Source organism: Diospyros lotus, chromosome 2, assembly GCF_014633365.1.
Source record: "Diospyros lotus cultivar Yz01 chromosome 2, ASM1463336v1, whole genome shotgun sequence".
Taxonomy (NCBI): domain Eukaryota; kingdom Viridiplantae; phylum Streptophyta; class Magnoliopsida; order Ericales; family Ebenaceae; genus Diospyros; species Diospyros lotus.
The window spans coordinates 2505251-2520682 of NC_068339.1; the positions used below are offsets into that span (position 1 = coordinate 2505251).

At 37.3% G+C, this 15432-nt stretch overlaps 1 protein-coding gene across 1 annotated transcript; it reads right to left on the minus strand.

Annotated features, from left to right (window-relative positions):
* Positions 1 to 925: 925 nt before the first annotated feature.
* Positions 926 to 13816, minus strand: LOC127794199 (E3 ubiquitin-protein ligase ORTHRUS 2-like). The gene is made up of 9 exons (XM_052325137.1): positions 13334 to 13816; positions 4682 to 5214; positions 4353 to 4478; positions 2752 to 2851; positions 2602 to 2663; positions 2412 to 2514; positions 1955 to 2099; positions 1436 to 1653; positions 926 to 1228 (listed from the first exon to the last, which is right to left on the minus strand). The coding sequence occupies exons 1-9, from the start codon at positions 13814 to 13816 to the stop codon at positions 926 to 928; spliced, it is 2073 nt and encodes a 690-aa protein (XP_052181097.1).
* Between the last annotated feature and the right edge of the window lie 1616 nt (positions 13817 to 15432).

Here is a 15432-nt window from a genome sequence, read left to right on the forward strand (position 1 = left end):
TTATGAGATTCACAGTGATAATAATAACAATTAAGGACAAGTTTATATAGCTAATTTTTTTATATTTTTTGTATTTTATATTTTTTAATTTTCATTATTTTTAATTTGAAAAAAATAAACTTATCTTTTAACTACAATTTAATATTTTTATAGCAAAATCTTATTTTTTGGTTACGCAATTTAAAATTGTGGATAAAACATCTATAGTGAAAAACTATATTTAGGAGCCAAAAATTTGACTAATTTAAATTGCCTATAATTTAATAATTTCTTAGCAAATTATTTACTTTTGACTACAAAACTTATAGTGTAGATAAAATTTTCATAGTCAAAAACTAAATTTGGTGGGAAAAAAATTTTGCTTCTTTAAATTGTCTACAATTTGATAGTTTTGTAGCAAAATGTTAATATTTTACTACAAAATTTGCCACAGAGAAAAAAAATTCCTAGCAAAAAGTTTGTTTTGTTGTTATCTCTTTTTCTCTCTCCTTAGTAATTAGAGAAAAACATTAAAAAAATTATTCCTAGCGAAAAGCTTGTTTTGTTGTTGTTATCTCTTTTTCTCTGTCCTTAGTAATTAGAGAAAAACATTACAAAAATTATTGAGTTATGAATTATGGTGATAGAAGAGAGAGAGAGATCGCCAAAAATGAACCCAACGATGTGGGTTGATGACAATGGCAACATTGAACACCTCCTTCTACACCTACATGCACATAAAACGCACAGTGAGCAAAATAAACATATGAAAAAAAAAAAAGAAGAGAAATTTGCAGAGAAAATTCCTTAATGACAGAGAGAGAACAGGCGACAACAATCAAACCAAAATTTAAGGTGGAGTTGCTGATTGGGCCGGTAAACCTATTAGGATATTAGAATTAATAATTAAACAGTCATTAGGAAACTAGATTGAACCCAAAGATATTTAGAGGGTAGTTGAAGCCGAAGCAAGTCCTTCCTGCACGGCCACTGCTTCAGCTGCTTCATCTTTTACGTTATCATTCCCAGCAGCATCACTATGCTTTTGTTGTTCAGTGGAAGCACTGGCATCATTTCTCTTCCGCTTGAGTTTGTTCTCATCATCTTCTTCCTCCATGGCAGATGAAAAATCTGGACTTCTTGGCATTAGATCAGATTCCCCTTCACCAGACTCCTTAACATTATCCTCACCCTCTTCTTGTGCCTTTTGTTGGAGTCCTTCAATTAACTCCATTAGTTCCCTGTTCACCTGTTTGTAGAGGAACATGATATGTGAAGAAAAACAAAAAGCCAAGTGAAGAGTAATTTTCTAAGTGCTCACCTTCATTTGTAGAAATCATCCCAAGGATGTAGCAGCCATAACCAATATGAACTTTAATTTCAGGCCCAAAAATAGCATAAACAATGATGAAATATAATGATTTGCAGAATCAAGGAGTGATATGGCATGCCAAACCTGAGGATTCACAAGGAATTCAGATATGTCGGTTGCACAACATGGGCACTTCATGACGTTCTTTTGGGAGCGAAGGGTACGTCCGCCCAGGCATTTTCTCTCTTTCACAAAAGTCTGCCCTGCAAAGGCAGCTTCCAAACAGGATTTGCAGAAGTTGTGTCCGCAAGGTGTTGTAAGAGGTTGCTTCATCACATTTGCACAGAAAAAGCACCCAAGTTCTGGATACAGAACATTAAAAATAATAATATTAACCAAAAAAGGAAAATAAAGAGTTTTTTTCTTTGTAAATAAAATATAAAGTTAAACCAAGTTTCTTTTCACAATTAAGTGATGCTACCAATTATTTTTTTTTTTCTTGTAAGCTATCTACCAACTTCCACAAAAAAAAATTGACATCCTTATGCTATATATATTAGTCATGGATAGGTCATTTCGCAACGTGCTATTTTATTTTCTTAAGAATATAATAATTAAAGAGGTGGAGAGAAAATTTCTACTAAAAGTAATAAATTGTTTCACCTTTCAAAACTCGCTCCTTTAGGGATGTAGTTTGAGCCTTTCTTATGATCGTTCTTTCTTCCGTTTCATGTGCTGAATCTATTAAAATTAGCTTTTTATTGCTCTTTGGTGGTGGTTTTTTCCACGTCCAGTAACCTTCTTCCACCTGAATTCAAATTTAGAACAATTAATCGTATAATAAAAAAATGATAAATATCAAATAACTATTTAAATTTCAAGATCATAAAAGATTTTTAAGGCTTGTGAGAGAAATAAAAGATTACAAAAAAAAAGTATATAATAATTAAGATCCCATAGTAACATAAAAAAAAAGTAACTAGTTTCCAACTATTCATGGTTGCAATATTGCTTAAATCCATAACAAGAATATAACAGATAAAGTATGATGATCAGTGCATATCATTCAGATTTGAAATAAAATAACAATCAATCAAAATAAAAATTTATATCAACTCACGTCATAATCCCATGATGGACCGTTATTTCTGTCAATAATATCAATTGCGTTGTTTAGTTCAGAAATGACCGGTAATGCTTTAACCTTGTCACCATGCTCATCACTAAAATTAGAATTGTTAGATGTAATTTGAAATAACTACGTACATATATATAACAAAAGCAAAATGGAAGCAAAAGTAAACAAAAACCTTGTCCATGGCGCAGGAGAGTTATCACATCTTACAAATAAGTATCTGCAGACCAAGAAGCCCTGGTGGAGCAAAAAAATTATCAGCAAATAACTTCAGAGGGAATACAAAATAAACAATTTTACTAGGTGTTTCTGTGGAAAAAATTACCTGTTTCCCAACTTTTCGCCAGCATTTCTCTATCCTATAGATTCCATCATATCGGTATCCTTTCTCTGGGGCATAGGAAGAACGCTTGTCTTTATAAGATCTGTGCACAAGTGCAAATAATGAAGGATAAGAGTAAAAATAGAGTAACCAATGAACTTTCTAGTAGTGCAATTAACATGAGGAAAATGGAGTACTTTTAGCAAGTGACCACTTGCCACCCACTTTTGAGCAGCAGATATCTAATCTTGATTGGTAGCATTTCCATATTATACAAAATCAGAACAAAATATATAACCCAAAAAAAAAAATTGGTTCTCTCAGCATGATGACCTACTTTCGCTCGCCGTAATACAGTTTAATATGACGTATTGAGCTAGGGAAACTGAGACTCCTCCCATTGTTAATAAATTGAAAATGCACTAGGAAAATCAGTTCAGCTTTGATGCCCTAGCCACCCCGTGCCTTCCATATACTTTAATCTATGCTATGAACGTATTTTCTTTTCTTGGACAAGTAATTACAATCTTGAATGATCAACTTGAACATCAAGACAAGGTCACATAATGCTACCACAAGAATAATAAGTTTTCATTATCCATAGTCAGTTTTGTAGCAAAACTTCAGCCCATAATTATTCTCAGTTAACAATTAATAGATTTATTCAAATTGACAATTTCCAACAGTATATTACATGATCAGTTTTTATGAATTATGCCATTACATGAAAAACTAAAATAGAAAGGAAGTCCATATCCTAAAATTGAAGAATGCAAGCTAAAAAGTTCTAAGTCAAACATAAACACCTAAGTGATAAATCAAATTCTTATTTGCTGGTGTTGGTTGGTTTGGTGGATTGGTGTTGGTCTTTATCGAGAACTGTCTGGTGCATGACTTACCAGGAATCTTTGCTCGGTTGGTGTTGGGCTCTATGGTGTTTTGCTACCACTTTTGGCTGTTCCTTCTTTGCTGCCTATCGGAACTGTAGTGTTTTGTTGTTGAGGTACGGGGAATTTTAGGGCTCTGTTGTTGTTAGGGCCCTCCAAAAGGCTTCATGTTCTCTCTTTTTATGAATTTTAGGGCTCTGTTGTTGTGGCAGATTTGTATTGTTTTGTTTGACTGTGCTCTAAGGGGTTTCCTTTCTATTAATGAATAGATTTGGTGTTTCTTTCAAAAAAAAAACAAAACAATAACGAAAAATGTCTTCAATCTGTGAGATTTTTAAACAGGTTCACGTAAAGCTTAAACAGGAAATACAAGGATGAGTAACCCAATAGCTACAATTATGTGCCTTGCTTTAAGTAATTGATATTAGCATTTCACATGCTTGGCAGTGTTGAGGTCACCTCCATGCACGACTATGTGAAGTAATTATTATCCTCTTACAAGAATTTGATACACACATGGCTAATTCCTAACATGGAGGCATGATATTTATTACTGAGAAATTTTTCAAATTAATGTTTAAGGCTATATATGACCAAGATTGAAATTAAACAAATTTAAACCTTCAGGGTATAAATACGACCAATTTCATATTAAGAGGGAGACGAAAAATTCGATCATTAAGAAGAAAGTAGGCATCCTTGTACTATAATATTTACCTAACAACTCGGACAGGGTAACCTTTTTCGCAGCTAACCCGTAATGCTTCATTTGATTTAGCAAATTTCTGATCAAATGATTGTTTTTTGTTTGTACGTTTGTTTCCAGTAAGATCTCTTCCGCCACTGCCATAACCAAAAAAAAAAAAAATATTAAGAACAGGTATGTATGAATTAAAACTAAAGCGGATTCCAAATGACAAAATGCAAGCAAAATGTCAAGTTTAAGACAAATAATTTTACAATAACATGATAAAGATGTACAAATGGATGGAGAAGGTAGAACGGCAAAAAAAAAAACAGTAATTATACTTGCAATATAAACAAACCTTCCAGTATACAGGAACCAGTCTCCATTATCTTCATCATCCTCGTAGCCTCCGGATAGAACTACCGATTGTGCCCCATATTTGGACTGCCCACATATCCCAGCCACATGCGGGAGGTGAACGCCCCATTGTCTACATTCCATTCGGTCGGACCACCACTCTCCGACCAACACGCCCTGTCTCCTCTCTGGATCATTTTCAGCAAGGATTGGTCCAAAATGATCAGCTGGGGTAGTTACAAATATTCTGCCACTTGCAGCATTGGCCTTCCCAGCTTTCTTCGCTTTCTCTGTAGCATATGCCTTATCAGGTCGGTTTTGGTTGTGAATAAAATATTGAATTTTGTCAGGATCCATGGAAACATTGGTTTTTGATAGTTTGGCCATTCTGATGGCAAGAACGAGCCCGGAGTTGATCCTTGGTTGATTTGCCATTTCATGGGGAATAACGGCACGGCACTTCGCACAAGTATTCTTCCCTTGACTGATCCACTTTTTAAAGCATTTTAAGCAAAAATTGTGACCACATGGTGTCTGGAAAATGAGAAAGATCTTGTCAACTAAACACGGCAATAAGCGAAAAAATACAGGGTACTCTTTTGCTGGGAGAAATGAACCTGAAGGACCCAAAAAAGAAAAAATACAGGGCACATATGTAGCACACTATTCCAATTTCAGGTAACCAACAAAGGAAAATTCAGTCATTTATAGTTCACATAAAGATACCAAGGCAGTCAAAGGACAGTTTGCACTAAAGATGTAGCACACTATTACCTTTATTGCTAGAGAGAGAGAAAGAGAGAGAGATCCACATTATCCTCCTTCAGTAGTTTACTAACAAAAGAAAATTCAGTCATTTGTAATTCATACAAAGACAGTGGAAAGTTGAGGCTTATTATAAATCAACAAATAGTAGTTTAGTTTTGTAATTCAATCTTCTTTATAACCCTTTATCCTAGTTTTGTGGGTTAGCAAAAACAAAAAAAATACAAAAGACAGTGGAAAATAAGCAATTATTTTATGGAGATTTGGGAACGCATACAAGGCGTAGCTGGTGAGATGCATTCTTATATGTGAATGCAATTTGACATATCAGAGGAACAACTTCATATATAGAAATCCAAACAACTAGCAATTTCTTTAAGTTGACTTTCTACTTAATATTACAAAGGCATTCTAGTTTACTGCAACTTTAAACGGTTGGAAGTGATCAAAGCAAAACTGACAAATTAATCAGGTGGAGTATGTGAGGCTATTGAGCTTCTAAACTGATGGAATAAAGAGGGACCCTTGGGTTTTGGACGAGGAGTTTTATTTTTGGATCTTTATTTCTTTATTAAATATCAGCCCTGTATTTTGTTTTCATAGCTTATCTATAGGGCATATTTTCCTATAGTTTGAATTGAATAAAAAGTTGTTGAATTCTCATATCTTTGAGCAATGTGTAGAGAAAAGAGCAGGGGTTTAGTTTGAAAACTTGTCCTACACCGTGGTATCAGAGCATAGCTGTCCCATCCACGTTCTATTCTTTCTTTTCCTCAGAAATGGCAAACACGCTATTCCAACAGCAATTGCCAAAGTTATCAAAAGACAACTATGAGAGCTGGTCTATCCAAATAAAAGTTTTGTTTGGGTCTCAGGATTTATGGGAGCTTATTACTGATGGGTATAAGGAACCCACTCTGGAAGAAGAAGCTGCATACTCTGCCGATGAGAAGAAGACTCTTAAGAAGCAAAGAAAGAAGGATAAAAAGGCTTTGTTCATACTTTATCAAGGGTTGGACGAGTCTACCTTCGAGAAGATCGCTGAAGCACCAAACAGTAAGCATGCATGGGAGATCCTCGCTACCATCTTCCATGGAGTCGATCGGGTGAAATGGATCCGTCTCCAACATTTACGAGGCGAGTTTGAGGCCCTTCACATGAAAGAAGGAGAAGAGGTGTCCGATTATTTCTCACGGCTGCTAGTGATTATGAATGGCTTGAAGAGAAATGGCGAAACGATCGATGACATCTGTGTAATTGAAAAGGTACTTCGATCACTCTCACCTAAATTCGAGCATATGGTCGTAACGATCGAAGAGTCTAAGGACTTGAAGACGCTGACAATCGAGGAATTGATGGGTTCTCTTTGTTAGGGATACAGAGAGTATAGATGCGTACGTAATACAAAAATAACTTGCTTGATACAAGAAAGTAGTTCTAACCGGCTATAATACAAGAAACATATACTATATACTTGACCATTATTATAACAGCTGATATTCACGGTAACAAGAGCTTATAATTAAATGAACAACAACAAAGGTTACCAGACTGAAACAGCAAATCAGAGAAGATGGTTGAACAGCACCGCTCCTAGCTGGAACGACAAGGAATCAGGAACAAATTTTTGGATCGTGGAAGAGGCAGGAACAAAAGTAGGTCGAGTCACGCTTTGCGCTGTCCTGAAGACAGTTAGCGCCCTGCACCGACGGCAAGCAGACTACGGCGACTGTCTCAGCAGGATGAAACGACCTCTCCGGTGAACGGCAGCCACGAACAACCGGAGCTAGCAGAACTCAGGACGGGCTCACTCCCAGTGATGAAAAACTTGAGAATACCAAACTCTTCCAAAGCTCAAAGAAAAGAACTCGATATGAGAGATAAAACTTGAGAAGATATAACAATGTGAGAGCTTGTGAGAGCTTGTGAAAGCTTGTGAGAGCTTGTGAAAGCTTGTGAAGAATGGAAAACTTCACACCAATATATATAGGCACCCACCAAACTTGGAAACCAAGCCAATCAAGAAGTGCTTGGAGACCAAGTATTTCTGGAAGAACTTGGGGGCCAAGTTGTTCTAGAACATCTTGGGGACCAAGCAAGAAAGAAAATAAAATTAAAAATAAAAACCACACACACACACATCCAACACTCTTCAAGTACATGAGCAACGAATGCAGAAGAATGCTAATTCCACTATTATGGAACAAGCGCTAGAGTCAAAATTGACTCGAAATGATCAATGTAACCCCAGATCTAACCACGGTCGTGGTAGAGGCAGGGGGCAATATACACAGTAACGAAACTAGCAAGGTCAAGATGAGTGTCAAAGTTCTAATGGACGTGGACGTGGACGAGGACAAGGACGTGGACGAGGATGTGGAAAATTTACTCCTGGAAGAGGTAACACCAAAAATATCCAGTGCTACAACTGCAGAAAATTCAGGCACTGTGCTTCAGATTGTTGGCACAAAGCCGACGAACAAGCCAATGTTGCAGAAACAACAAATGATGATGGTAATGATACTATCCTTCTTCTCACTCATGATGAGTCAGGAGCACAGCATGAAGCTTGGTATCTTGACTCGGGTGCGAGTAATCACATGTGTGGAAAGAAAGATTTGTTCATGGAACTCACAGTAGCTCGCATGGAAATGTGAGCTTGGGAGATTCTACTAAACTCCCTGTTGAAGGCAAAGGGAAGATCAAGATCTATCAGAAGTGTTGATATTATGTGATTCAAAATATTTTTTATCAGATTTCTGGCATGCTGTTACATGTTGCTGAGATGTATTTTTTATATTTGTTTCATTTAAATATAAATGTCTCATTATATGCTGTTATATATATATATATATGTTGTTAATATATATTAGCTGCATGTTATTTGGGCTGTTGTGTTATATGGGCCGAGCCCATATTATTTCCGTGTTGCCTCGTGTGCTGCTGGCCGAGCCCATTCCTGTTTAGCCCATGATTGGCGTTGCTATAAAAGGGCAGCTCGATGCCCTAATCTCTAGAACTTTTTGAATTTTGTCTTGTGCTCTCTCTCTGAAAACCCTAAGTCGGCGATTCTTGAAGCGAGACACTATTCGTGAATCCTTCGTTCTGATCTATGTTTCAATCGATTCTTTGGTTGCTTCCATGGTAAGATCTGACAGTAAGAACGGTTATTGCTTAATCTCTATGTGTTTTAAACGCCTGAGGCGTGAGAGGTTGTAAACTGATAGAACAGATCTTTGCCTTGATCGTGAGATCGGTATAGAACAGATCTATCTTGATCTTGTTATTTTCGTTTCTTTTTTCAGTTGTATTGCAATACTGTTTCTATTTTTGTTCATGATCTTGTAATCATTTGTAAACTTGAGATCTAGTGGATTGACTAGAGGCGGAGCCTCTGCCGTGAGTAGAATCTATTGATCCGAACACGTATATCGCTATGTCTTGCATTTATGCTTTTTCTATTTAAAGTTTTGGTTTACTGTGTATCGCGCTTAATCTGTGTTTGGCCGAGAAATCAGGTTATTCAAAACCTACAAGAAGGATGGTAAGAAAACATATATTTCTAATGTTTATTATGTGCCTAACATGAAAAGTAACATCCTTAGCATTGGGCAACTGCTTGAAAAGGGGTATATAATACATATGGAGAGCAACTCTCTTATTTTGAGAGATGCTTCTAGAAGGCTTGTGACTCATGTTCAAATGACCAGCAATCGCATGTTCCCCTTGCACCTTAACACGCAGTTTGAGAAGTGCCTCCAAGGACTCATGCAAAATGATACTTGGAAGTGGCATTTTCATTTTGGCCATCTACATTTCAATGGGTTACAGCTACTATCTGCAGCTTGTATGGTAAATGGTTTACCGATGATTAAGCTACCAAACCACATATGTGAGGGATGTATACTTGGAAAGCAACCAATACTTCCTTTTGTTAGTGGCAAATCTTGGAGAGCAAAGGCGTCCCTACAACTGGTGCACACAGACATTTGTGGTCCATTTGAGCCCATTTCACTTGGAGGTAGTAGATATTTTATTACCTTTATTGATGATTTCAGTAGAAAGATTTGGGTTTACTTTCTTAAAGAAAAATTTGTTGCTTTAATTACATTCAAGAATTTTAAAGCACTAGTTGAAACAGAGAGTGGCCACAAAATTGTAACTCTTCAATCTGACCGAGGTGGTGAATACACCTCAAAAGCATTTCAAGAATATTGCAGGGAGCAAGGGATAAAGCATCAGTTCACGACTTCTTATACACCACAGCAGAATGGGGTTGCAGAAAGAAAGAATCACACTATTTTGAATATGACAAGAGCAATGTTGAAGGAGAAAGGATTACCAAAGCAGTTTTGGGCAGAAGCTGTAGTGTACTCTACATACCTGCTTAACAGATGCCCAACGAAAAGTGTCAAGAATATGACACCTCAAGAAGCATGGAGCGGCTACAAGCCTAGTGTGGCACATCTACGGATTTTTGGGTGTCTCGCATATGCCCAAGTTCCCAAAGTCAAAAGGAAGAAGCTTGATGATCGTGGTGAGAAATGTATTTTTATAGGATACAACGAGGAGTCGAAGGCATATAAGCTCTACAACCCTCTAACAATGAAAGTAGTGGTTAGCAGAGATGTTGTGTTCAATGAAGAAGAAGAGTGGAGCTGGAGCGTTGAAGAGACACCCAAAGTACAACCCGGTATGGAGGAACCAGAAGAACTCTCACCAAGTTTTGAATCGCCAAGTGCACCACCATCTCCTCAACCTGCTACACCTTCTACAGTCCAGAGAGGATCCCCGCCTTCAGCGGGATGTAGCAGTAATACATCCTCCACACCCTTCAAAATGAAAAGCCTCAGACAGATCTACTCACAAACAGAAAATGGAGAAACCAATCTTTTCTACCTATATGCAGATCATGAGCCTCTCACATTCCAAGAGGCCATGGAAGAAGATTGTTAGAGGTCGGCAATGGAAGAGGAGATTCGTGCTACAAAGAAGAATGATAGCTGGGAGTTAACAACACTCCCACAAAACCAAAAGGCGATTGGTATCAAGTGGGTGTACAAAATCAAGCGCACAACAGATGGTGATGTTGATCATTACAAGGACAGACTAGTAGCTAAAGGCTACAAACAAAAATAGCATCGACTATGATGAGGTTTTTGCACCAGTTGCACGACTTGACTCAGTAAAATTGTTGATTGCACTTGCTGTTCACCACAGTTGGAAGATGTACCAACTTGATGTCGATCAAGTCAGCTTTCCTCAATGGCATTCTAGAGGAGGAAATGTACGTACAACAACTAGAAGGTTTCTTAGTAGAAGGTGAGGAGAGCAAAGTGTATCGTCTGAAGAAAGCCTTGTATGGCTTAAAACAGGCACTAAGGGCTTGGAAGCACGCATTGATAGTTTTCTTCATCAAAATGGATTCACCAGATGTCCATATGAGCATGCTGTCTACATGAAGAAAAACTATCAAGGTGAATCTCTAATCATTTGCCTTTATGTTGATGATTTACTCTGCACAGGGAATAGTGCTAAAATGATCACTGAGTTCAAGGAAACCATGTCCAAGGAGTTTGAGATAACAGACACTGGATTGATGTCTTACTTCTTGGGTATTGAAGTAAAGCAACAAGATGATGGGATTTTTATATCTCAAAAGAAGTATATGAAGGAGATCTTAGAAAAATTCAAAATGGAATACTGTAATCCTGTAAATACCCCAGTGTCAACAGGCACGAAGCTGTCAAAAGAAAGAGACGAAGAAGTTGTCGATTCAACTCTATACAAGAGCTTAGTTGGTAGCCTGAGGTACTTGACAATCACGAGGCCAGATATTGTCTATGGAGTTGGACTTGTGAGTCGATACATGGAGACACCTAAGAAGTCACATTGGTTAGCTGCAAAGAGGATACTAAGGTATATTAAAAGCACATTCAAGCTTGGTCTTTTTTATACCTATGGTGAAGATGCACAGTTAGTTGGATATTCAGATAGTGATTGGGGAGGTGACCTAGATGAGAGGAAAAGCACTACTGGCTATGTCTTCTATCTTTGGTCTACAGCATTTTCTTGGACATCCAAGAAACAAGGAATTGTTGCTTTATCTTCATGCGAGGCAGAGTATATAGCAGTTTCATTCACTGTTTGTGAAGCGATATGGCTGAGGAATGTTTTGAAGGAATTGAATCATCCACAAAAGGAGTCTACAATGATATATGTGGATAACAAATCAGCTATAAAGCTTGCAAAGAATCCTGTGCAACATGGAAGGAGCAAACATATCGATACACGGTTTCACTTTCTCAGGGACCATGTAAAACATAAGACCGTGGAGCTAAAGTACTGCCATACCATGGAGCAAGCAGTTGATATTTTTACGAAGTCACTGTCAATTGAATCTTTCAGTAGACTAAGAGACATGCTCGGCATGGGACATTTTGATTTGAGGGGGCGTATTGGAAGTGATCAAAGCAAAACTAACAAATTAATTTGGTGGAGTATGTGAGGCTATTGAGCTTCTAAACTGATAAAATAAAGAGGGACCCTTGGGTTTTGGACGTGGAGTTTTATTTTTGGATCTTTATTTCTTTATTAAATATCAGCCCTGTATTTTGTTTTCATTGCCTATCTATAGGACCTATTTTCCTATAGTTTGAATTGAATAAAAAGTTGTTGAATTCTCATATCTTTGAGCAGTGTGCAGAGAGAAGAGGAGGGGTTTAGTTTGAACACTTGTCCTACATAAACTCCAGTAATTTAGATTAATCATCTGTAGCGTCACACAGATGCAAAACCAAGTAAAAGCACATAAGAATGCCCAAGGGAGAGGTCTCTGAGCAGTCTTAATATTAGTAGCACCACAAGAATGCAGATGGAAAACCTCTAGAGCAAATGCGGCCAGGTCTCTTGGAACTCTTAAGAGTGAGAGGTTAATGGAATTAAGCAACAAGAGATTCATTGGCTGAAATGTCAATGAAGTTAGGCTCTAAGAAATGCATTGTAAGTGAAAACTAAGAACATGTAGAGAAACGGTCAGCTCAGAGCTAAACGAAATACCCAGCCAATATAAAGTAATTCTATGTGTAGTACTGAAATGAAATTCAGTGCATCAGATTACAAAGATCAAAAATTAGACAAGTTGTAACTTTGTCAACTTAAATAACTTTATGATAAGCAACGACCTTGAGATAGAAAATGAACTAGGAAGCTAGCTCATACAAAAGACCATTAAAAATAAAGAGATACAGGCATTGATATCAGAATACATTGTTGACCTGACAAAAGCCTAGTTAACTAACTATGTGCCCAAGAAGAAACGAATTTTGATAGAGGAAGGCGATCGAACAACAAAAAAAAAATACTAGCTGTGGCAGGAATTAATTTAAGGCCAAATTAACACTAAGAAAGTTGCTTCTCAAGTTTGCTTTTTTCTTTTTTATCAAAAGCTAGAGTTCTCTTAATATAAAGACATATATATATATATATAGAGAGAGAGAGAGAGAGAGAGAGATGCAAGATGACAATTAACAGAAAACACTGACAGATAAACTGGTTCTACGACTTGAACTGAATTTCCCTATCCAACAAGTTCGATCAGTAGAATTCAGCAAAACAAAATAGCAGCCTGTAAGCCACAGTTGCAATATACAAAATTGTCTGGAGTATCAATGGGAAAAGATCTTCAAGCCCCCCGGAATTAGTCCAAACCCAACAAATTCTCATCACATATTGTTGAAATTCAACTAATTAAGCAGACACAAATGCATATCCGAAGGCAGAGAATACCAAAGAGTGATCAAGAATCAAGACCAAACCAAGAATAATACTTACATATATACACAGTAAGTACAAAAAAGCCGGAAATGAGAATGAATCAGACATATACCGTCACTGGCCTCTCCGGCAACTGAATACAGAACGAGCAGTTCAAGGCTTTTCCAACCAGTTCAAGCACTTCACTCCCGTCTTCAACCTTCTTTTTCCCCTTTCTCTTCGACATTTCTCCCTCGTCATCGCACGATTCATTATGAGCTGTTCCGCTCAGAAGCCTCTGACGCTTGCTGGCCTTCTCTCGTTCCGTGAGAGTCGTATCGGCCTCGATTGCACGTATCGCAGCGATAAGTTCGCCGGAGGCCCCGAGCGGAGCCACGGGAGCGCCACCATCTCCTTCGACATGCATTGCACTTGAACAATCCGGGCACTCCCAATCGAGCGTCGAGGCTAGGGTTTCAGGCCGGACAGCGAGGCATCGGGCGTGCCACGGCGAGAAGCACGTCTTGCACGTCAGCATCTCCCCTTCCATCACCTGTTCCTTGCACATCATGCACATTCCGTCTCCGTCAACCGGAAGCTGGGTAACGTGCGCCATCTAGAGTCGGTGTAATCGCCTATATAACTTTAACGCTCACGAGATAAGGCACGGAGAGCAGCACAGAGAGAATTATAGAGAGAGAAAGAGAGAGAGAGAGAGAGAGAGAGACTGAGAGAAGAAACGCAGTGACGCATGTAGAGACAAGAGACAATATATATATATATAAAGAGGCACCGCCGATATAGAAAGAGATTGAATGAGTGGAATGATTCATGCATATAGGCATATATGGAGAGAGAGAGAGAGAGAGAGAGAGAGAGAGAGCGGAGAAATTGAGAATGGTGTCCACCGTCTACGTGTCTTCATTTACAGGTGTATATATATTGGCATATATATGTGGATGTTTGAAAATGGTTACTTGTTGAATTCAGGTATGATCGATCTGCTGTGCTATTATTGTTCATCTAAATTCCGCCCCGTCATGCCATTTATTGGTTGGCTTACACACTCCCACCCAGTGTTTGGCTTACACGGCTAGACCACCATAGCTCGTTTGCTTGCGGAGCACAAAATTACACTTAGAATATGTAATGCCAGTATATCAGGAAATGACTGATCCGTCCTTGTCGATAATTCGGTACTACCATCTTGCCACTGCCGTTTTCTCTTTGGAGCCTTGCCCATCGGCCAGCGCAAAATTCTTTCTACCTATAGAGTGCAATATAATTGTTTGGACTATTAAGTTCTAAGTATAGGTCTGTCATGGTGCTATATAAAAATGTTATTCATAATGATAGATTTTACTGTTTTTAATATCGTGCAATAGATTTTTTCTTTATTATGCATTTCAAGTGATGCAAAATCAAAGATTCGTATAACTGAATAAACGTCACACGTCTATATTATTTATATAATTGAATAACGATCAAATAAAGAAGTTTCCAAACTTTTCCTCCTTGTTAAGATTATCCTGCGAACTACGAATCGTTAGAGGTAAAACTAAAAAACTGAATATTAAAACTGATATCACTTTTGAAAAAGTAATAAATAAAAAAATAAACAAAACAAAACAAAATGCATTCATCTTGTCCCCTTCACACTTTGTTATTTATGTTCTTACTTCATTTGCTTGGAGCCTTCACACTTTGTTATTTATGTTCTTACTTCATTTGCTTGGAGTCTTCACCTAAGTATCTCGCATTGCATGCCCTCATGTTAGCTTTTTTATTTGTCGATGTGTTTCTTGTGGCATTGTTAGTAGAAAAAAAAACATGAATACCCTCAAATCTTCTTTTTATATCTCCATTATATAAATTCCTTCTTAAAAGTATTCATTTATTACAAGCATTGTTTAATTATAAATTAAAAATGTATATTTTTTTAATTTAAATTAGTTAGTTATTCGAGTTTATAGTCAAAATGACTAATTGTAATTGACAAGGACTTGTTGGCAAGACACTTGCAATGAGTTTCACTTACAATCTTACTTTCATTCTTAATTAAGATTTTGTTGCATCATATAAGTTTCTATATATTTGTATTTGTTATTGTTAAGATTATATCACACAAATACACAAAAAAATCAAAAAGAAATATGACATAAAAAGATATTGTGGTTTTACTGCTCTTGAGTATGACATAAAATGGATCAAAAAGAAAGATTCATATTACAT

Bases quoted from the DNA above. Each gene is read 5' to 3' on its own strand.
- LOC127794199 (XM_052325137.1), bottom strand. From the start codon at position 13,816: ATGGCGCACGTTACCCAGCTTCCGGTTGACGGAGACGGAATGTGCATG. The intron at 4,479-4,681 runs GTTTGTTTATAT...TGGTTATGGCAG, and splicing joins TGGTTCCTGTATACTGGAAG to TGGCGGAAGAGATCTTACTG. The intron at 2,100-2,411 runs GTGAGTTGATAT...ATTTGAATTCAG, and splicing joins GTCCATCATGGGATTATGAC to GTGGAAGAAGGTTACTGGAC.